This window comes from Euprymna scolopes, chromosome 21 (assembly GCF_053919585.1).
Source record: "Euprymna scolopes isolate OS-2025 chromosome 21, ASM5391958v1, whole genome shotgun sequence".
Classification (NCBI taxonomy): domain Eukaryota; kingdom Metazoa; phylum Mollusca; class Cephalopoda; order Sepiida; family Sepiolidae; genus Euprymna; species Euprymna scolopes.
This window is the reverse complement of record NC_136502.1, coordinates 83,984,573-84,009,569: the sequence shown is the minus strand read 5'-3', so window position 1 is coordinate 84,009,569 and position 24,997 is coordinate 83,984,573. Positions and strand designations below refer to the sequence as shown.

Here is a 24,997-nt window from a genome sequence, read left to right as displayed (position 1 = left end):
GAATAGGGAAGAAATTCAACTCGTTGTTTCAGGTTTTAAGAAAAGTTATTTATTCCCCCGTTCTCCTGTCACACGTGACTTCTCGTTACGACTGATGTCACTCAAGTCTCTAATGTAATCGTGATCCTGATCATTAGTCTGCACACACGTTCTTTTTATAATCTTTTTTGTTGCTGTGATGTGACGTCATTTTGCATGCAGTTGCCATACGTGCATCCGCGCTGTGTTACACAGTAAAACTCAACTGAAATGCGATCAATCCATAAAATCGTTAATATAATTCACAATCCTTTCTGCAATCCAACCATATTTCGTACAAATAATCTTCATCCTATGCCTGATGTTATTCCTCTGTTCTGGTACTAAATTTTGTTTTTTTTTGTCTTCAATCAATTAAACTAATCCTTCTAGACCGAGGCTTTTTTCTTGTCCCAATCCTAAGTGCTTCTTTCTGGGGAGCTGGATTTTTCCCATATGAAAGACTGACTGTGTGTCTAACTGGGCTCTTATGAGGAGAGAAGTAAATAATGACTTGTCCACCAAGTTACAGTCATGAATGTCCAACAGTTTTTGTTTTATTGTTTTATCATTGATGAACATGCCTGGATACGACTTGCAAAATGATCAATAATTCTGACTCCATTTTTGGCACTCCTGATTTTCAGTGATAGCTCTCTTCAATTCTGGAATAATCCGAGATTGTTTTCAAATAAATTATTTTTTAAAATAAACTCACAAATAAAAATCGCCAAGTGTTGATGAGATTAAAGTCCAACGAGTATGAAGCCCATTCAAGATTAGACCTACTACTGATGTCTTCACCAAAGTGCCACCCACATTATTAAAGTTTCACATTTATAACTGAGACTTCAGGAACAAGTTATGCATAGATTGGAGTGCACTTCAACCAAATATGATTACATTTGTGTTTGATGAGACTCATATATGAAAATGAGGATGCAGGATTTACCTAATGGATGCCATCAGTGATGAACTCATCACAGCAGTTCATGCTAAAATAATAACTTCATCCTTCATGCTAAAATAATAACCATATTTAATTGATATTAATAAGTAAAATATGAATTATATAATTTCATAATGTATGTAATTATAAGTTTTATATTTTACATAAATACGAGGTCAAATTTAGTTAATTGATCTATTTTTTTATTCAAAATTAATTCATTACATTTTTTAACTAAACTAGGTCAGTCATTTATCTGTGCATCTTAAGTTAATAGAAAAATCAATGATTGAATTATTTAGATAAAAAAAAATGAATAATGTTAAAGCATTAGATATTTACAGTGACTTTTAAGCTGAAGAATAGTGGAATTTAAAAAATAAATGTTAAGAGAAATTAGTATGAAATCATGAAGTTATACTATTAAAATTTATAGGATAAAAAGATAACATTACTAAATACTTTTTTTTCATTTGAATCTTATAAAACCTGTACATATTTGCAGTAATATGATTTATAGACTGTGGTGGTTTGTTGTACTATTATTAAACACTAGCAGGAATACTGTTCTAGGACTGGTTCATAGTATTGAGATACTCTTGCATAGGCTTATAAATGCAAGGATGAGTGGACTAACATATTTCAAATCAGTAAAAAATATATAGCTAAGCTGTGAAACTAAACCACAAACAACTGAAGTGATGGGTTTAAAAAAAAGAATTTTTTTTAACTATTTTGTGATGTCAAAAGTCTTGAAAAATGCTTGGAATTTGCAAAAATTTTGAGAATCGGTATAATTCTATGCCATTTACATTTTGTTTAAACTTCCTTAAAATCAAATAAGAATAAAAAACATTTCAATGAGGTTTCATGATTAGTCAATGACATTCTATATTAGAAAAAATAAATATAACCTACTCTCGGACAAATTTCATGTTTAACAGCTGAAAAGTAGTTTATGGATAAACAAATATGTTTTTATGTCAATATAAATTAGTATCTCTTGAATGTCTTTTTGTCGTTGTTCATATTTAATTGTTGATTGTGAAAACTGAAATTATTTTTCTACGTACCTGAATCTTGTCTCATGTCACCAGAACCATCTTCACTCCATGCATCGCTGTCAGTCTCACAGTCAGGGAACATGAAATTCCGTGCTTCATTTTCTTCTGCTACAATTTCCTAAAATAAATTAGAAAATAAAATTGATTGAATCAAACAAAAAACAAAAAAAATCAATGCTTAACACAAATATAAGCTGAAGTATTCATTTATGACATTTTTCAAATCATTCTGAATTTTAAAATCAACTTTTGAAAGTCTTACAATCATGAACAAGTTTTCAGAATCTCTAAATAACATTTGTGTATCAGAAACAGAGGTGCTGTGTATTATTCTTTTTAAGTTTAATTGATTTTTTTTTATTTAGACCTTTCTCCTATCAAATTGAACCGTAAAATAAATTTACAAATTTCCATACAGAAAAAGAAACAAGAATAAATTGTATTTCTTATAGAACATAAAAGCAAGATTTACCCTCTTACTCTTGAATGGTACTAAAGGTTCAATGTTTAAATTAAAAAATATTAGTCCCAAATTTATTTTTGCTGTAGACAATATCCAAGTAGCAGTGGTTTATGATTGGTATATGTTTTAGGTTTGCATTAAATAATATTCGTACTTAGTGATGCTCTAGGTGTATCAAAATTTGGGGGAATTTTTGACACCCCTAACACAAAACTACGAATAAAATATAAAAAACTCGTAATTTCTCTTTTTCAAGTGGGTTCTTTATTTGCTTTATGGAATATACTTCCAAAATAAACTATTAAAGTTGTTTAAAAAATAGAAATATTATTTTTTATTTTTTAAAAAACAGTGTTTACAAACTGACGGCACACCTTCATGCAGCCATTTTTTTTTTTACATAATGAAATCAATTGAATTTTACAAGTTAAATATTTTTTAATTTTTAAAATTTAAAAATCTATCAAAATTTTTCTATTTGTTCAATTTTTATAATATTTTCAGGGTCAATGTGAAATTTATGCTCTTTTCAATAAACCAAACATAATATTTTAGACACACGTTTTTTTTTTTAATTCATCCCCCCATTTTGAAATGCCTATTAAAATTTAAATAATTAATTTACTTACCAAACTTTTATATATCACAAATTGAAGATAAAAGATCAATAAATAAAATATTCTAATTTAAAACAAAAAAAAAAGTGTTTTCTGAAAATTTACCTGTAAAGTCCAAAGTGTAAAACCTTTTTTTTAAAAAAAAAACATGTTGATTTGTTTTTTTTTAAGTGGAAGCTTATGTTATGCTTAGATTGTCAAGTAAATAATAGACGCTGACAACAATTTTTTCTATTTCATTCACTGTTTTCTATTTTTAGATATTTTTTTAAAAATTTCACTCGATAAAGAAGAATTCAAATATATTAAATCAAAATTTCATGTATTTCTTTGAGATAAGAAAAAAAAATTCATCGACCGTTTTTTTTTAAAGCAAAAAAACTTATAAGTAAAATTTGACTAGTTTTCAGCTATGCTGACACATATTTCTTCACACACAAGGTTAGACGGCTAACGTGAACGTGTGGTTTTTACGTCATTCTGTCCATCCGTATTTCAAAACAAGAACAAACACTGCTTCCAGCGTTTCGCTAACATGTAACAATGCTTACGTAATGGCGGCTTTTTCAAATAGTTGTTTAAAAAATTCTTTTATTTAAAAAATACATGGAATTTAAAATATAGATATGGATAAATTCTTACAATGAAGAATGGAAGTACCGATTGAATAGTATTTTTTATAGGAAAGTGATTTTTTTGATTTACCGAAGCAAGTTAAAATTTGTTGATTTTTTTAAAATCTTTTTTAAAAAAAAAACGATTTAAAAATACAAATATTGCATAATTTGCTATTAAACCTGTTATTTTTTTAAAAATTGGTCTTTGCTCCTTTAATTGAAAAAAAAAAAAAATAAGGTTTAAATCACATTTTTCAAGTAGTTATAAGATTGGAAAGATAGGAGGTCGAATTATTCAATTTTTTTAACGCATTTTTAATGACGGTTTCTGACACTGCTAGTGATGCTCCCTTTTTCTCCATAATAGACTATTCCAATAATTTTTTATTCTTTCCAATTTTTGTTACCTTTAACCATTAATAAACAGTGATAGTGACGGAAGTGAGAGTGATAAATAGCATATAAAATAAGAGCAACACGTTGGGGGAGGGATAGATAGAAACTTAGTAAAAGATAAATATTGTTGTGGAAACGTATAAGTTTCCAAAAACTTAACAAAACAAATATGATCCACGTATGTACTTTCATTTATTTATCTTTCAACAACTCTTCTTAGTCTCAGTTATGGTTCAGAATGTTATTTTATGTATTTTCAAATATTGATGACTGAATTTCCTTAAAAAATTATTGAAAATTAAACATTTGTCATGCTTCTCAGCCGTACCATGATGAATCTTGAATTGAAAGCCATGTTTAATTTCAAAAGGTTATGGACCCGGCAGATGAATCATAATCAAAATTGTGGCAAGTGAAATCTTTGGGTTATTTACAAATTCAAAAGTTACACAAAGTAATCCAGACACAATCTGAAAATTGAAACGACCCCTGAATAACGCAACTGTCTTTGCGGAATTAATACAGTGCTTAGATGATGGAAGTCTATCTCTGATAATGCGAGAAGCCTGGGACGATGACTGCAAATTAATGAACATGTTAAGAGAGGATTATTTATCAAAAAAAAAAAATTAAATTACTTCTTTATACACAGAACTGAACATATGGAAACTGAGACGGTTCCAGATTATATTATAAGAGCCGAAATAACAGCAAATTCACTATAAATATCTGGTGAAGTGATTAGTGACAGTTTGTTGATCTCCATTGTCCTTAAAGGGTTGCCAAGTGGCTTTAAGCCGTTTATAACCGCGATAACTCAAAAACCCTAACCTTTAGGCAATTCAAGGTAGCACTACGAAGTTACAAATAAACAGAAAATGATCAGAGAGAATAACGAATCTACAAGTATCATAAAATTAAAAAATGTGGCTTGTAAAATGTCAAGATTTACATCCATATGACTTCAATGTTTCACTAAAAAAACTACATAAATAGGTGTTTAAAATTAATTTATGGCTGCTGAATTAAAGTTAATACTTTGGCCATGCATAATATAAAATCAGTTTGATTTGATGTACACAGCTTGCAAACAAATTTGAAAAAAAAAAAAATAGCATTGAAAAGAAATAGGTGAAAATCATTTGCACCCACCTATAGTCTGAATGTTAGACCAAGGTTGCTTAAAACCTGGATATGGTAGTCATTGTCATGACCTTCTCTACCAGGTTTTCCATGGGGGAGAAACACAGACAAAGAATGCTGCCTTTTTTCTATTGAGCTATATATCTTTAGCATACATACTTGTAGAGACTTAGTTGCTGAAATGGAAAACTTCTCGAAAGATAGACTTATATTCCATTTTTTTTTTTTAACGCAAGAATCACCACTTATCAAGGCCCGGAGGCCACTCGAGGATAAGAATTAATGCGTATACATTAATCAATGTGATTATAGCATAGTAAACATAAGTAGTGGGAATTTTATAAGTTGGATTACTTAGAGGGACGGTTCATCAAGAACTTGTTTACGTCGTACTTGAAGACAATCAGATTGTAGTCAGCACGATGATATTGTATGCCAGAATTAACTATCCTCATATTCTCTGCTGCTCAAGTGAAAATAGATGAAACAAGTGAATCATGCATGGTCCCCCGTAAGTGCACAGTGAACGAGGCATAAAAAAAATGATTAAGTTCAGCATTCTCTGACCCCCCCCCCCCATTTAGCCCAAAAAGTCCCCAGGTGACGTCAAATCCTGGTGAAAATGAATAAACGGAACATATGTAAATTTGAGTTCTGCACCATGCAAAAAAAAGAAATGACTAAGTCCATCATTTGCGCCCCCCCCCCCTATTTAGCTCCAAAATTCCCCAAGGGAGCAGCTTGTCATCAACCGGGTAGCTTTCAGCGATTTGAGATAATATGGAGACAAACGGAGCATTACCAAATCTTTGCCTCCACATAAACTCTAGGAGATATATGTCCAAAAGCTCCCGGTTGGTCCCGCATTCAACTTTGTTGCGTTGTTTCGCTTCCTTCCACATTCGCTCCACATGATTCGTTGTAGCCTTCGTTTCGGGATCTACAAAATGAAAGCTGTGGTGGTTCACCGTCAAATGGCGATATCCCTCCTACCCCCACTTTGTTGTATGCCTTCCAACAGTCTGATACGACCATGGTCCCCTGCAGAATATACTGTTTTATTAAGGGAAGGAGGGTTTCTGCATTCCGGTTTGGTACACTCTCCAAGAAACCCTTCTTTTCGGCAGGGTCGTATCCATCGAAGACCCAGACCGGTGTGATTAGTCAGCTTATGTTATGTTTTCGCAGATTGAATACTGTCTCGTCTATTTCCACCGTATTGCCCGGACACCCTATCTGCCGGGGATTTTTGAGAAAATATTCTCCACAGATGTCTCTCAGGAAATTTTTCCAATCGGCAATGGTGTGTGATTACCTTAAACTGCATTCGCGTTGGAGATCTTTTTTCGTGGCTCGCTGGTATGCCCACAGGTAAATGATTTTGATAATTGTTGCTATTGTAAGCCTGGACTTGGTGAAAAATGTGCCAGTCCTTAGTGAATTATATGTTTGGTAATTGCTAGCCTGACACCTCCAGGCATAGACATCGCTGACTTTTGCTCTTCTCATAAGCTGACATTGCATTACGGACGGATCACTCTCTGCACTAGTACCGCTATTTGTACAACGTTTCGGTTAATGTAACTTCCGACCTTCTTCAGGTGTATGTTGTCAAACTCAGGAATCTGCACAGAATTTCGAACAGTACCCTTTATTTAATCCACAGAAGTAACACGCTTTCATTCCATCAGCCATGATTGGGTGAAAAAGTAATTCACAGTTTTATTTTTTGGGTTGCCCACACTGAGGATTGAACCATAAATCTCCAGAAATGTAACTTTTACAACTGAATTTCACTAAGTACTTTATCCACTGCGTCACGAATTCTTGTCTACATGATGAGAATAGTAGTCCAAATAATACAAATAATCAATCCTCATCTAAAAAAATTTGGAACCGTAAAAGGTTTCAGTTTCAATAAAAGGTTGTACAATAATGTTGTGTTGTTTTTATTCCAGGGTTCGTATAGATTCTCAATGTCCATTTTCAACAACTTTTCAAAGTTTTTCAAGGACTTCCCCCAGACAAAATTCAAGTTTTCCAAATAAAATTTGGGGTTTGTTTTACAATCCAGTGATTCAACTTGTCCATATTTTTTTTAACTCAGTCGGCCTAATTTAGGGGAGGGGAGAGTCCCCATTGGAGAATCCCATCCATGAAAGGAAAGTATTTTTTTAGAGGGGGGAGGGGGGTAATTTTATTTATGGCGTCTGCCACTATTCTCCCGTCTTGTACCGCCACCCAAAAACAAATTAAATTATAAATGAGAACAAAATTAGACAGAGATTTGAATCTTTATCACGAAACTACCGAGGTAGTTTCGTGATAAAAAGACGTGTAACTCTTAACTATTTACTATGCAATTTCAGAACCATGTGTTCAGATTTTATTTTCAATATTCAAAAAATATTTTAACGGTATTTTCATTAATGCTTAAAAATAATTTGATAGTATTTATTTTGATTTTATTTTTCATATTTGCAGCATAAACTTTTATTGGACAAAATTTTCAAGACATTTTCCATATTTTCAAGGTACTAATAGAAATAAGGCTTTTTCAATAGAAATAAGGCTTTATCAAAATTCAAGGACTGTTCAAGTCTGTACGAACCCTGTATTCGTACATGACGTTCATAGAAATATTTTTGAAACATGCCAGCAATATAAAACCATAAAATTTCCATGGGTCTCGCTAGTAATATGATAATATAAAAAGATATTTGTTCTTTATTTTACAAGGGATGTCCGGAGTTAATTTTTTAATCTTGAAAATGTTACACCAGTGTCTGGCATTCCCAAATAGTCACTCATATGGTACTGACAAGGCTCAACATCTCTTAACTCTGATGATCTAACGAAGAACCAGTATCTAAACGTGATTATGCCATAAATGATTAGTGCTAGCTTTGTTTTAAATATGTTTTTGTGAGCTGTTATCTCTTCAATGGCGTCTGGCACTTCAAAACATTGATAATGCATCCATAAATATTGTATGAAGCAAACATATTGTTTTATGCATATACATTAATATGGATAAGCACTAGCATCTATTATATATTAATACTCTGTTACGCTAGGCATCATCCAGCAAGTTATTGCTGCACTTATCAAAAGAGATGGAGGGGGGGGGTCATTTCATTGTTATGTTCATTGTGAAATAAAACCGACATTTAAAAAGTATAACATTTTCAAGATGAAAATATTAATTCCAGACAAAACTCTTAAGGGATTATCTTAAGGCTCCCAAAATTCTGCAAAAATTAGACTATTCCTGTAATTATCTGGTCCCTGTTGATTGCAGTGTAATCCTAGTTCTGTGCAGTTCTAGGAGGATTACCGTCCCAGGCTTTGTCTTCTCTGTTTGAGGAGGGGTTAGTTTATTGGTAATTGCTTTACTGAGAAATGCTGACGGGGCTGCCCAGGTACTTTTTGCAGGTCAGAGTGACTCTCCTTGGTGGCGCTGACTTCTCAAACGAAAATCGAAAAATTGAATTTCAAGTAAAACAAATGGTACCTATGTAATTTTCATGTCGCAAATAGTAACATATCCAAAAATTACAGAAAACGATAAGGTAGAAAAATAATTAATTTGCACCCTGACAATTATTGCTGGCATGTTTAAAAAAAATATTTGCTACTTATGCACTGTTGTTACCGTGCTGAAGTGATAACATTTAGAAAGCCATTCTTAATATGGGGAAGGGAGAGGGGTTTTGTAATTATTCTGTATTTTCATCTAACAATTTAATAAAACAAGATATCGTAAAACTTGAATTACACTTGAAAATACTATCAAAAACTATAGGACCGTAACAAAAGTGCATAAACAGCAAATTTTTGTATTCTATGATTATCAGGCACAAATAAAGAACCCAATATAATTTTTATTCAAAGTGAAACCTTTTGTTACATACTCTAGTTATTTAAGTTTCACTGGAAGGCTACTGCCAAAGCCTTGTAAGAGTTTGTGATATATTTGCTTTCTATCGACATTTAGCACAAATGCAGCCCATAAATATTAGTGTACCCTTTTTTTTTTTAACAGAACAGAAATTACATTTTGAGCCTAGCCTGAAGCTCAATAAAATGTATTTTAGTTTGAGTTTCATATTCTACACAACAGCGTCATCAGATGAATTTTTAAAAATACATTTTTGCATTTCATATTCAGTGTTCAGGCAATCCCATCTTTTTAAAAGGGGATGGGGGAGGGGGTAGAGAGTTATAATGTAATACGAAAATGAAATTGTTTCAACATATATTAAATAAGTACAGACAATTAAAGTAAATTGTTTTAACCCAAAAATGACTATGCCTGATCGAAAAAAAAAAAAAAAAAAAAAAATCAGAAAATTATCTAATCTTAAAATTAAATTTTCAGTATTGATTTGTGTAAAACGTCAGCGTTTTACACAATAACAGCAACGTCATCATTTCGTGCGTTTACTATTTTCTGTGTCAATGTCTATGGATGAGTGCTATAATAGTTAATGGCAGTAACGTTTTTTTTGCTATCGGATTTTCATATTTACATAGTAAAACAAATAAATTTTTTCAACGAACTACACAGACGAGAGTTAATAAAATAAAATTAATTTTAACGTCTTCTGTTGGCACTTATATATCTAAAGATAGTGTTTCTTAAAGGACGTCATACTTTTTTTGGAAAAAGGCGCAAAAAATAAAGTTCACCCTCTATCAATTTAAATAATCAAATCAAAACAAATTTTTTTTTAAATATTATCAAGAGTCATATATTCTATTATATGAATATATTTTTTTTATATTGGAAACCTGTTATAAAAAAAATCTTTGTTTAAACTTCATATTGCGGAATATTGGAATTTAATATCCTGTAAAGCTTTTTTAAAAATAATTTTTTTAGGCATGTATTATTATAGCCAACATAAGTTACTCTTCTCCCTAACTTATTTTTAAGTGTTTAAAGCCGAAACTTGGCGCACAAGAAACTCCAAAGAATTTCAACCATCAAAGCAGGATATGTCGCGCTGAGCAGCTCCTGCCCAAATGTAGCAACAGTACTCTATTATAGGGCACACTTGGCTCTTATATAGATAGAAGATCGCATGAGCAGTGAGATACTTACTGGAGAAGTAGAGTGATCCAACCATCTTTCCAACAATCTTGACAACTGATTTAATGTATGTGTTCCATTTCAGATCAAGAGTGAAGGTCAGTCCCAGAAACTTGTCAAGACATGGGGTTTCCCCAAGACAAGAGCCATTCATTTCAATTGAGGCATGGTGGGGGTTAGAGCAATTATGATGAAAGGAGAAAAGCTTGGTTTTCTATGCATCAAAATTAACTAACCACCTTTTTCCCCTGTTGTACCACATTCTCAACATCAGAAGAGAGAGAATCTGAAAGGTCTTAGTCATTGCTGGCCTTTGAAGTGTCGCCATATTGTTGTGTCGTCTGCATAAATGTCTACGAATGACCGAAGAATGTGATTTGGGAGATCATTGATGAAGATTAGGAACAGGGTTGGACCCAGGATGGAACCTTGAACGACACCAACGTTAATACGATGAGTTTCTGATTTCTGCCTATCAACGACTACTTTTATAAGCCTATCAGAGAGAAAGGATTTTATAACTGAGAGGAAATTTCCAGCTATTCCATAGCTAACTATCTTATGAAGTAGACCTTCATGCCACACTATATCGAAAGCCTTTGATATGTCAAGAACTATTGTTCAAGAGACAAAACCTCCATCAAGTGATTCACTAATCTTGTGTGATATAAGAGTTAGTACATCAGCTGTAGATCTTGAAGAACCAAAACCATACTGCATTTCACTGAGCAGGTTATTTTGTCAAGCTGGTTGACCACTTCTGTTTATCACAGTTTCCAGTAACTTACTCATGACAGACAGGAGTTCGGTGTGTCGCCCCTCTCCCTCGTTATTTATTTATTTTTTTAAAATTTATTTACAACTTTGAGAGATTATGTAGATTAAACGCTTAAACATTAAACAAAATATTTTTTTGTAAATATTACCTTAAACTATAATGTTAAATTTTTATATGAAAGTGATTACACCCCCCCCTCTACTCTTCTAAAGAATAAGGTATTAATATTATCAAAATGGTAAACTTGCGCCAGATTTAAATGCAAAACCATCTTAAAGTTGTAAATAAAAATAAAAAAATAATAATAATGAGGGGGGTGGAGGGCAGACCAAACTTTCTCAAACTGAAAAATCCCAAAACAAAAATAATAACAAGCCGTGCATGCGTGGTCCCCCTCTGGTGCTGCATGTGAGATGATGCGACAAAAATAGTGAAGAAATGATGAATGTGAGAAGTGTGAAGGGCCAACATTGCCTTCACATTTTCACAAAGTTTCAGAAAAATCTAACAGACGGGGCAAAAGTTATGGGGTAAAAAGTGTCATTTTTTGCAATTTGGGGGCATTTGTGACCCCTTTTAAGCTCCTGGGAATGCCAAATCCCAGTGTAAATGGATTACGGTGCATGTATATTTGAGTTGACCACCGTGTAAAACCACTATATAGTCAGACATATAAAGTTTTTGTTGAGAAATATGAAAAAAGAGCCACAAAAAGGGGCGTTTTTAGCACTATAAATCCCCGTGGACGCTAACCATAATTTTGCTAGGGTCACCCATACTGGATTTATATTAAGAACAATGTGTTCCAGATTTTGGCCAAGTTTTAGAAAAATCTAATATATGGATCAAAAGTTATGGGGCCAAACGTGTCATTTTTGGCCATTTTGGAGCATTTTTTACCTCTTTTGAGCCCCTGTGGGTGTAACGGGAATTTTTGCAAAAAAAAAGGTTTTTTTATTGTGCACATCTATTTAATAAAATACAATTTATGGCAAAATTTCAGGAAAAACTAATGGACAGTTATCTGGCAATCATCCGGGCGCATGGAAGCACGGACGCCATTGAAAACATAGGTCCCTCTCTGATAAATCGGGGGACCAATAATTATGAAGGGGGGGGGGCAACATCAAAACGATTAATTGTAAATTGGTTCTAAAAATGGGGATCTATTTACTAGAACGTTGTATGTGAAACTGACCCCCCCCCTTCCAAATCTTTTAAATATTGCATTTTTTTATATATATATAATCTGGTAGCTTAGTGTCCAATCGATAATAATTCACAGAAATAGTTGAAAAAAAGACGAAAAGAAAAAAAAATTGTCCTTCTACATTATTGGGACGAGATTTTGTAGTCGATAAATGGAGTTTTCAGATTAAAAAAAAAACAATGGTTTCAAGTGATTTTTTTTGTCAATTCTAATAAGTTACAATGGTAGCTTCCAAATTATGCAGTCAGAATTATCTGAATATTATTGAATTATTAAACAAATAAACTTTAATTATGTTAGCAGATGAAAAATTGCCACCATCTTTGTTTAATTCGAACAGAAAATTACCTTTCTTTTTAACTCTGTATTTTATGATCGTTTTTATCAAATAATATTTTTTATTTTCTTTAATAAAAAATTTTCTACCTTATCGATTTTCGTAGTTTTTTTTATATAGTCATCTTAAAAATACAAGGAATACATAGATACCATTGTTTTCATGTGAAATTCAGTTTTGTGATTTCCGAAAATCTCATCCTAATTCTGTAGAATTGTTATATTTTTTGTGTGAAAGGGTGGGGGATGAAAAGATAGCGCCTAAATAAAAATATAATGACAGGAAAAAGGGAATTTTTAAGCTGGAGTGAGGGGCTGTAAACCCACACGGATTAAAACAAAGATGGCTATGTTATTTGCTGTGACACTATCAACCGAGTACCATATGACTTCATTTTTCCCAAACTGAAAACGAAGCTCAAATTTCAGACCCCTCTGTGCTATTTGCACCTGATTTTTATGTATTTTAGTTGTTGTTTTTTTTTAAAGTGCAATTCTAAATAAGCACCCAATTAATATATAAATTATTAACATTATTAAATCATATTATAAATATTTGAATATTACTTTGGTAAATGAGTAAATGCATAGTTTAGCGGTGTAAATTATTTGACGGACAAAAAATTATAAAAACTATTTATTTTTTATATAAAACACATTATTAGACCCAAAGGCTGAAATAAAATCACAGAAAATTTTCATTTTTATTATTTTTTTCATCGTTTTTATTAGACTAAATGTGCGACATTCGAGGCCGCCATATTGCTTTTAAAATTTGGCCTTTCTAAGATTTGGCAGATTAGCCTTTTTAAGCTCTTTCATAAACTATGTTTTTGTCTGCCATATTTTTTTGTAATGAAAGAGCGTAAAAAAAGGCCAATCTGTCAAACCTTAGAAAGGCCAAATTTTAAAAGCAATATGGTGGGCGTCAAATGTTGTACATTTAGTCTAATAAAAACGATGAAAAAAATAATAAAAATGAAATTTTGTTCTGGTTTTATTTCAGCCTTTGGGTCTAATAATGTATTTTATATAAAAATAGTTTCATAATCTTTTGTCTGTCAAATAATTTACGCCGCTAAACTATACATTTACCGGTAAATGTTTATTTTAACTGTAACACAACGCCGACCATTCTAGTTTGTGTTTTTAGGGGTTATCGAGGCCGCTGAAAACGAATCTGGCATTTAAACCAGTCGCAAATTTACCGTTTGCATGTATCAACCAACCCCTAGCAGTGTCAGAAACTGATCTTAAGAATGTGTGAAAAAAAATTGAATAATTCGACCTTCTATCTTTACAAGCTTATAATTACTTGAAAAATAAGGAGCAAAGACCAAATCTAAAAAAATAACAGGTTTAATAGCAAATTATGCAATATTTGTTTTTTTTTTAAATCAGTTTTCTTTAAAAAAGATTTGAAGAAAATCAGCGAAATTTTACTTACTTAGATTATAAAAAATCGATATAAATTCCAAAAAATCACTAACCTATAAAAAATACTATTGAATGTGTAGTTCCATTCTTCATTGTTCAGAATTTATCCATATTTATATTTTAAATTCCATTTATTTTTTAAATAAAAGAATTTTTTAAACGACTATTTGAAAAATGCGCTATTACGCAAGCATTTTTACGTTCTTATCAAAAAACCCGAAGTGCCATTTTTTTCTTGTTTAGAACTACGGATGGCCAGAAGGCAGTAAAAACCACACGTTTGCATTAACCGCCTAGCCTTGTGCGTGAACAAATATGTGTTCCCATAGTTTTAAAATAGTCAAATTTTACTTATAAGTTTTTGCCTTTAAAAAAAAAAAAAAGTCGAGGATTTTTTAAAAAAATTTTCTTTTCTCAAAGAAATACATAAATCTTTGATTTATTATATTTTAATTCTTTTTTATTGAGTAAAATTATTTTTTTTAAATATCTAAAAAAAGAAAACAGTTAATGAAATAGAAACAATTGTCGTCAGCGTCAAATACTTACTGGACAATATAAGCAGAACATAGGCTTCCAATTAAAAACAAAAAAAAATCAATGTGGTTTAAAAAAAAAAAAAACAAGGTTTTACACTTTAGACTTTACAGGCAAATTTCCAAAAAACACTTCTTTTTTTGTTTTAATTTATGATATATTATTTATTGATCTTTTATCTTCAATTTGTGATATATAAAACTTTGGTGAGTAAATTAATTATTAAAATTTTAATAGACATTTCAAAATGAGGGGGTGAATTTAAAAAAAAAAAACATTTGTTTAAAATATTATATTCCGTTTATTGGAAAGAGCATAAAATTTCATGTTGACCCTAAAAATAGCATCAAAATTTAACCAATAGAAAAATTTTGATATTGAAAAAAAATTAACTCGTAAAATTCAATTGATTTCATTACGTAAAAAAAAATGGCTGCATGAAGGCGCGCAAGCACTTTGTAAACACTGTTTTTTAAAAAATAAAAAATAATATTTCTATTATCTTTTAAACAACTTTAATGGAAGTATATTCCATAAAGAAAACAAACAACTCACTTTTAAAAGAGAAATTACGAGTTTTTTATATTTTATTCGCAGTTTTGTGTTAGGGGTGTCAAAAATTCCCCAAAAATTCTGATACACCTAATCAACCCCTGGAGCCTGGGACTATTTTGCACCATTTCCCCACTTTCGTTAACGCTTTTTTTTTTTTTTTTTTTTTTTACATGATGTGTGCACGCGCATAGTAAAATTACTAGTCACATCGTGGAGGAATCATTAGCAGAGATTTGAAATAAGAAAGTTTTTAAAAAAATGGTATTTTAAAAAAAAGGCATTTTTTTAGATTAGGTCCACCTCCACAATTTTCTTTTAAATGACGACTTTTCTTGGTTTTCGACTATGCTGAATACGGAAATCGCATTGAAATTTTGTAGAAATAAGTAGTTATCGAGATATAAAAAGTTGTTTTATGCACTGTCTCTTTGGTGGCCATCTTTGTTACGTGCGTAGATTTGTTTATGGCGTGCGCACGCGCGTAACAGAGATAGCCGCCAAAGAATACAATGCATAATACAACTTTTTATATCTCGCGAACTACTTATTTCTGCAAAATTTCAATGCGATTTCCGTATTCAGCATAATTGAAAACCTATAAAAGTCGTCATTTAAAAGACAATTGTGGAGGTGGACCTAATCTAAAAATTGGTAAAACTATACAAACACCGTGACAGCGAATTAACCCTACCCCTAACCCTAACCCTAAACCTAACCCTAAACCCTAATCCTAACCCTAACGCTGTCACGGTGTTTGTATAATAATACCTAAAAATTTACCTTTTTCACGAGCGGTTTACAAATGCATATTTTTATGTTTACTCCTTGGGCGTTGAGTTCCATGGTGACCAACAGAATTATTTAATGGTCGCTCCCTTAGTCCCCCCCCTTAGTCAAGGCTAACGCATGCGCACATAAAATTTTTATTTATTTACTTACGTTGCCATTCGCACTTTTACAAACATTATTTATTTACGTTGGTTTAACTCTTTTTACGAATAAAAAAAAAAAGTAACTAAACCATTTATTGATAATTTGTCACTTTTACAAACATTTATTTATTTGCGTTGGCTTAACTTCTTTCATAAATAATAATAAAAAAAAGAACTAAACCATTTATTAATAATTTCTCACTTTTACAAACATTTTTAATTTACATAAGCGGATAACTTTTTAGTAAATATTTACATTTAAGTCCACCTCCACAATTTTCTTTTTAAATGACGACTTTTATTAATAAATAAACCTACTTCTCTGCAACGGATACTGAACCCCTCCTTTTTTTTTTCTTTTTTTTTTTATTTAAAATTTTTTTTTAATAGTATTTGCGGATGGGTATGCTGACAACAAATATCAGTTAAATTTTGCAAATAGCCCCCCACCCCACCAAATAGTGTTTATTCCAAAAGCTGTTCTTAAACTGGGAAGGTTTGGGGTGCTTATAAGGTGGATCTAATCTTAAAAAAATACCAATGTTTTAAAATGAATATTAAAATAATTTCTCACTTTTACAAACATTTTTACATGCGTACATAAACAGCTATTTTTTTTTATTAACTTTTTTCATTTAAAAATTAGTAAATTTCAATGAATAATAAATTATTTATCATCAGTATGTTTTTAGTTTTGTATGTTGAATGAAGCTTTTTTTTTTCTTCTTTTTTTTTTTTTTTCATTACAACAATAATGAACCAATTAAAATCTTCCGGCATGCGTTTAAGGGTTACGAAATTAATAAATCGTTTAGTTACTAAGCCAACATCAGTAAATACAAAATGTTACGTGTGCATGCGTTAGCCTTGACCGAGGGGGGGGGCTAAGGGAGCGACCATTAACTAATTCTGCTGGTCGCCGTGGAACTCAACGCCTAAGAAGTACCTTGTTTTTTTTTTTTTGGGGGGGGGGGGTTCGGTTTTCGGGGTCGCTGACAACGAATCTGATATTTAAACACGTCGCAAATTTACCGTTTGCATGGCATTAACCCCTGAACCCTCGCACCACCAATGTAAACAGAATTTTTGTGAAAAATTAAAAAGTTCTTCTGCTCGGTGTATGTCGGTGCGTTACTTACGGAAAAACGGTAAATTAAACTGCAGAAGCACCTGTTAAATGTTGTACAAGTTTTATAATTGAAAAACCCCTCTCCAAAAAAAAAATAAATAAAAAAACCAAAAATAAAAATGTTTTTGTAGACCGCTCGTGAAAACTTAATTTTTTTAGATCAATTAAAAAAGCATCAAAAACTACGTAACACAGAAAAATGATCCACATTTTGTTTTTGAAAACTTTCTTGTTATTTTAAATGCCTGCTAAAAAATTATTCCGCGATGTGACGTCACCTTATTACGCGCCTCTATGCACGAATGCATCATGTAAGAATAGCATAAACGATGGCGGTGAGTTGGCACAAAATAGTGCGAGGGTTCAGGGGTTAATACCATGCAAACGGTAAATTTGCGACGGGTTTGAATATCAGATTCGTTGTCAGCAACCCCGAAAACTTGATTAAACAAATTTTATTGGTCGATGTTCTTTGTAGTTAAAATAAACATTTACTGCTCATCGCCATGAAACTCAACGCCCAATGAGTACCGTATTTTTAAAAAAATAAAATAAAATAAAGGCGAATGTGAAGAATCTTGCACCACCCCCTCTCTCTCTTTTTATTTTCATCTTTTTTTTTTCAAATATTTTCAGCGGGTTATTATCGAATGGACACAAGTCTATCAGATCATCAAAAACAATGAAAAAAAAAGTCAATATTTATAGGGGGTGCGCAGTTTTTAATGCAACCTTCTAGTAAATTGATCACCCATTTTAGAACCAGTCTATGTTTTTAGACTAAATTTCGCGAATTTAGTTCCCACTTTTGTTTTTATTTTTTTAATAGTTCAGCCTTTTTTAAATTTCACTTTTTTTAAAATAATCTAAAAATAAAGTTGCAGTTGCAGGTTGCACTGCTTGTAAAAAAGGCTAAATTCGTGAATTTTGGCCTAAAAAACATTGAGTGGTTCTAAAGGGGTGATCAATTTGCTAAAACGTTGCATTAGAAACTGAGCACCTCCTATAAATATTGGAATATTGATTTTTTTTTTCGTTTTTGCTTTTTGGTAATCTGGTAGACTAGTACACATTTGATAATAATCCGCTGAAAAAAAATTGAGGTGCAAGAGTCTATAAATGGTCCACAAGTAATCTTTTTTACTATAAAAATCTGAAAAAAAATCTTTATAATGTACGTACTTGTCACTGCATGAAAAGGTCATATTCCCAAAACCACGTAAATCGATCAAGTAGTTTTTTTGTTTTTTTTTTAAGAAAATCAAATATTATGAGACATTTTATCGAAGAAAAACTTACACAATCTGGTTTTTGAATGATGATACAGTACACTGCTAGCGACACCTATTGGCAACGTTGGGAATATAAGACCAGAAAGACAATCGACTTTCCACACTATAAAAAAAATTAAAAAAAAAAAAAAAACTTGGAAAATTAAGACATTTATAAGTTTTTGAGGATGTTGAAAACGAAAATAAGGTTTAAAATTCCAGCAAACGAGTAGTTTCCAAAATATGAAGAATTTTACGTAAATGGAGCACCCACACGTTGACGCTCCTCCAACAAAAATTCGGCAAATGTGTATTTCAGCGGCGTAAATTCAAGTTTTACACTAGTGGTGGCCATAAAGTGGGTGATCATTATACGTTAAATTATTATAGAAAAGTGATACCGGGTGATACCCCACTTTCTTTAAACTAACATTTCTTCATATCTTGGAAACTACTCGTTTGTTGGAATTTTAAACGTTATTTTCGTTTTCAACATCCTCAAAAACTTATAAATGTCTTAATTTTCCAAGTTTTTTTTCTATGGTGTGGAAAGTCGATTGTCTGCCCCTTTCTGGTCTTATATTACCAATAGGTGTCGCTAGCAGTGTATCATTCAAAAACAAGATGGTGGGAAGTTTTTCTTCGATAAAATGTCTCATAATATTTGATTTTCTTAAATAAAAACAAAAAACTACTTGATCGATTTAAGTGATTTTTGGAATATGACATTTTCATGCAGTGACAAGTACGTATATTATAAAGATTTTTTCCAGATTTTTATAGTAAAAAAGATTATTTGTGGACTATTTATAGACTTGCACCAAAATTGAAAAAAATAAATAAAGATGGGTCCAGATTCTTCAGGTCCGCCAAAATTAAATATAACGAAAAAGTTTTGGTATTTTTTGACGACCTGTCAAGCGTAGTATAAACACCCCCAACTACCCCATGTTAAGAACGGCTTTCGGAATAAACACTCTCCCAACCTCCACATGATAAGAACGGCTTTCGAGGTTGGGGGGTGTTTATTCTGAAAGCCGTTCTTAACATAGGGAGGTTAGGGCGTGTATAATACGGTGGGGCACTGGGGCACGTCGGAAAAATTTACCACATTTTTTTATGACAGTACCCAGCGACCAGCGTCGTATAAACTTCTCCCTACGTTAAGAACGGCTTTCGATGGTGAGTGTGTTTATTCCGAAAACCGTTCTTAACATGGTGAAGTTGAGGGTGTTCATTCCGAAAGTCGTACTTCATATGAGGAGGCTGGGGGTGTTTATACTGCGCTGGGTGCTCTCGTAAAAATTACCAAAAAATTAATTAACTTATAGATTATTTAGGTCATTTAAAAAAAAAAAAAAAAAAATCAGTGTTTGTTAAGATAGTCGACAAATCGATTTTTTTGTTCAATGTGGCCTGGTTGTCTCATTGAAGACTTACCTGCAAAGAGTTGCTTTTTAGGGGTAGTCGGGCCAGCGGGCCTCACGGTAAAAGCGAATATCACACAAAAAAATAATAAATTTGAATAAAATGTGTAAAGCCTTCAATTTCTCATGTTTTGCCCGGCCGCCATTTTTTTTTTTTTTTATGTTGATCAACTTTTCATGTGTCTTCATATGAAAAGTTGATCAAAGTTTTTTTTTTTTTTTTTTTTTTTTCAATAAACAAACAAAAAAAAATGGACGAAAAAGTGTGGAAACTTGAAAAGTGTTTTTTCTAAGAAAAAAAAAAAAAAAACTTGAATACCTCTAAAAAAGTAACTTTTTGCAGATTGGTATTGAAGTCGGACAACCAGACCATATTGACCGATTTTTAAATGTCTACTTAAGCAAAAACAATATTACTTACTGAATTATTATGTCGAAAATAGTAATATATCCAAAAAAAAAAAATCATCGAGCAAAACAACTGTTATACAGTTTTTGATACTTGTACAGTTTAATCAAGACATTATAAAATGAAAATATCGGAAAAAAGTTTAAATTGTACGTATCCGTTATGGAATGAAGTTCTCAGAAAAAGAAAAACACTTAATTTCATCAAGTAGTTTTCTGGGGTTTTTTACAGCGAAAAAGCAATTTGTTATTGTACTGAGCAAAAGTTCCGATGTTTAGGAAGAAAAGCTAATGTTAAAGATGGGGAGGGAGTGTCGGTGCTTTAAATTGGGTTATCTCCCCGTGGCATGTTAAAAAATTTCAAAGATGTCTGCCTTCAACGCGCTGTCATAAAAACGTGTTTTTCCGATGTAAAAAGAAAAAAAAAAAACTACTCGATAAAATTAAGTGAAATTATTTTTCGGATATCTTCGGTCCAAAACGGATACGTACAACCCTTTTTCGATATTTTCATTTTTCTAATGTCTTGATTAAACTGTACAAGTGCCGAGTTGGTAGTCTAAAAAAAAAAAAAAAAAAAACAGTTGCCAATGACCTCAATTTTTCAGAAAAGGTTCAAATTCAAGCAAAAGAAAATGAATACAAAGAGTATGTCTATAGGGGAAAAAATGACTAAAAATGCAAAATCTTACCATTTTTATACATCACCATACGAGATTGGAAGGGATCGTCTTTGGAGCCAATTATTGAACGGTGGATGTGTTCGTATGATCAACTTGAACAGATTAATTTCAGCATATATACACATGATTTTGTTGATCCGATGGATCCATGGATCTTTCGATCCACACACAAAACTTAAGATAACACATGCTCAGTTGCAAAGCGGAAGATAAAAGGACAATATGGCACCTCACGATCTGTTTCAATCTTACATAATCGAGTGATTATGACGAAATATGTATAAAAATCAAAACATTCTTGGATGTCTTATTTGTTGTATTAAACAGTTTTAGATTGTTTAAACTTCTTTTTTTTTATTATTTATAGAAAAAAAGTTTGTATTCAGTTTTTTGCTTGAATTTGAACTTTTTCTGAAAAAAAATTACCGACGCTAATTTAGGACATTGCCAAAAAGACTTTCGATATCAGCTAAACACGTTGGCTGCCATTACGCAGTAATATGTTTTCTGTATTATATCCCTTGTTTCTGCAATCTTCACTGTCTACTCAAAACATCTACGAAAAATGCAATTTTCCGTAAAAATTAGTTTTAACTATAAATAACTTTCTACTCCATGAATTTTTGGATATATCACTATTTCGACATGACAATTCATTAAGTAATATTGTTTTTGCTTAAAAATACATATTAAAAAAAAATTGATATGTCGCCTCTCTTTTAGGCACGACCACATAGTGGAAGAAAAACCAAATTTTTTTTTTTTTTAACGAATTAAAATCGATTAAAATCCGTCATTCTTGAGCAGCTTCCCCCCCCCCCCCCGAAAAATATAAGTCTGAGTTCTATCATACGAAAAGCAAAATAATATAAAACTTTTTTTACTATTTTTAATAGAATTTAAAATTTGAAATTTTCAAAAAAAAAAAAAAAAAAACAAAAAAAAACACCATTCACTGCTTTTTTCTTCTCAATGGGTCATTTGAATATTTTTGTAACAAGTTTTTAAACCAATCATTATTATTTATTTATTTTTGTCTAAACAAGATTTAGGATGATTTCTTATGAGAATATGCTAAAATATTATAACATAAGTACCTGAATTTCAAATAATTCCATCTTTTATCTCACTCTAGGTTTCACATGGCGAAATTAAAACATCCAAAATTTAATGATAGTTTGGAAGAAACTACGGTAGCCTTTATAGGGCTAAATAAGTTCATTTAGTCCTGTAAATTTCCATATATTTCTAACGTTTGTTTTGACGACTAATTGAAGAAACAACTTTATAGGGGTTTACTTCTTTTTTCATAAGCGATTTACACACACACACACACACACACACACACACACACACACATACATACATATATATATATATATATATATATATATATATATATATATATATCGCTTATGAAAAAAATTAAACCCTTATAATATTACTAGCAGTTCAGCCCGGCTTTGCTCAGGCCCTAAGTACTGTTTATAGCTTTATGTGCATATGTATATATTAAAAAGTGTGCATATGTACAGTAATGCCTGTGTCTATAATAGGCTTCCTAAACTAAAAGAAAAGTTGGTAAGGACAGCAGAGATCAAATTTTTTTAAAACTTTGACCCCTTAACATTTATTGTTTTGGGCTCAAATCAAGTTAAAATGTTTGACAATGTCCAAGTAACCTACATTTAAAATTTCAAGTCTTTAGACTCAAAATTGGCAGAGGAGTTTTGTAGAATCTGCAAAAGTCAACTCTTTTTTTTTTTTTTTTACATGGGGGTCACCACTTATCAAGGCCCGAAGGCCACTCAGGGATAAGGGTTATTGCGTGTACAGTAACCAATGAGATAGTATTGTAGTAATCATTAGTATTGGGGGTTTTGATAGAGTGTCTTACTTAAGGGGGCGGTTTGTCAGGAGTTTGTTTATGTTGGACTTGAAGACGTCCAAGTTGTAGTCAGGTGGGAAACAGGCAAGCGGCAGAGAGTTCCACTGGCGTGCAGTTCTAAGAAAGAAGCTTTGCTCATGGAATCTACATTTGGATTTAGGCACAGATAAAGAGTGGGGAAAATTATTGACAGTAGCTTCAGCTAGATGGGTGTTTCTCGTGAAAGATTGGCGAGGGGGGACGAAGTATTGGAGCTCAGATGAGCACCTGCCATGGAAATAGCGATAAAACAAAGATAGGCTTGCAACGTCTCTTATGTGGGAGAGAGGTTGCAGGGAAGAGAAAAGGGCATCCCCCACAAAACCACGAAGTCTATTTTGTACTCTGTCAAGGCAGGATAGGCTGTTTTTAGCAGCTCCTGCCCAGATGTGGCAGCAGTACTCCATCCTTGGACGTACTTGGCTTTTATAAAGATAGAGAATTGCATCATTAGTGAGATATCTTCTGGAGCAGTAGAAGGATCCCACCATTTTCCCACCATCCCTGGCAACAGATTTGATGTACGTGTTCCATTTTAGATCAGGAGTAAAGGTCAAACCCAGAAGCTTGTCAAAACATGGAGCCTCTCCAAGACGAGAGCCATCCATTTTAATTGATGCCAAATGGGGATCAGAGCGTTGATGATGTAAAGATAGAAGCTTGGTTTTGGATGCATTAAAAGTGACCAGCCACCTCTTCCCCCATTGTACCACGCGCTCAAGATCAGAGGAGAGAGAATTAGAGAGAATTTTGTCATTTATGGCCTTTGATGTGTTTCCATAGATGGTGGTGTCATCAGCATAGATGTCAACGAATGATTTAATTATGTGTTTTGGGAGATCATTGATGTAGATCAGGAAGAGAGTTGGACCCAGGATGGACCCCTGAGGGACTCCAGCATTGATACTGTGGGCCTCTGATTTCTGCCCATCAACCACTACTCTTATGAACCTATCGGAGAGAAATGATTTAATGATTGAGAAAACATTTCCAGTAATACCGTAGCTGGAAATCTTGTGAAGTAGGCCCTTTATGCCATACCTTATCGAAGGCCTTCGATAGGTCAAGAAAAATTGCCCTGGAAAGGAAACATTTGTCGAGAGATTCACTAATCCTGTGTGATATAACCGTTATCACATCTGCTGTAGATCTTGCAGAGAGGAAACCATATTGCGTGTCACTAAGAAGGTTGTTTCTGTTGAGGTGGTTGTATACTTCTTTATTTAATATGGATTCCAACAACTTACTCATGACACACAGGAGACTTATTGGTCTGTACTGAGAGGGAGATGACTTTTCACCTGAATTCTTTCAACCTTGACCTCTTGGCAGCGAAACATTCGCTCCAAAGCTGATTAAAAAGCTTGCCTTATCTTTAAATACCCTTTATGTATAATTTCAAATGTTTAGACCCAAAATTGGCTGAATAGTTTGCTAGAGACCGCAAATATAAAATCTTTTGAACTTTGATCCTTTGGCAGCCAATTTTCGGCTAAAAACTGATTAAAAAGCTTGCTCTATGTCTGAATACACTTTATGTAAAATTTCAACTATTTAGATAAAAAAATTAACTGAGTAATTTGGTAGAGACCGCAGAGGTCAATTTTTTTTTTAACTTTGATCCCAATTTTGACCTCGCATTTATGGTTTTCGACTCAAATCAAATTATAAAGTTTGATCCATGTCTAAAGACCGTATATCTAAAATTTCAAGTGTTAGGCCCAAAATTGGCAGAGGAGTTTGGTAGAGTTCTCAAAGGTCAAATCATTGAACTTTGACCCCTTAATTTCATATTGATTGATATTTGGTTGATTTTTAAAGAGAGAGTCTGTCAAAAAATACTTACTCCCGCTTTCCGTTTTGGGCGTGCCTACTCAATTATTATAGCAGGTAACTATGATATAATTAAATGGTTTAGGTTTATAGTTCTATCACTAATCTGTATAAGGTATTGATTTTTTTTTCACCTCCAAACAAGGCATATTGCCACGTGAACGTAAGGGAC

At 32.3% G+C, this 24,997-nt stretch overlaps 1 protein-coding gene across 1 annotated transcript in view; it reads right to left on the bottom strand.

Annotated features, from left to right (window-relative positions):
* The window catches only part of LOC145242858 (protein dachsous-like), a 237,304-nt gene that overhangs the window by 152,649 nt on the left and 59,658 nt on the right, over positions 1 to 24,997 (bottom strand). Inside the window, exon 4 of the mRNA XM_080105973.1 lies at positions 2,041 to 2,149. Within this exon, the coding sequence (XP_079962099.1) occupies positions 2,041 to 2,149 (109 nt within the window). The remainder of the gene's footprint in view (positions 1 to 2,040; positions 2,150 to 24,997) is intronic.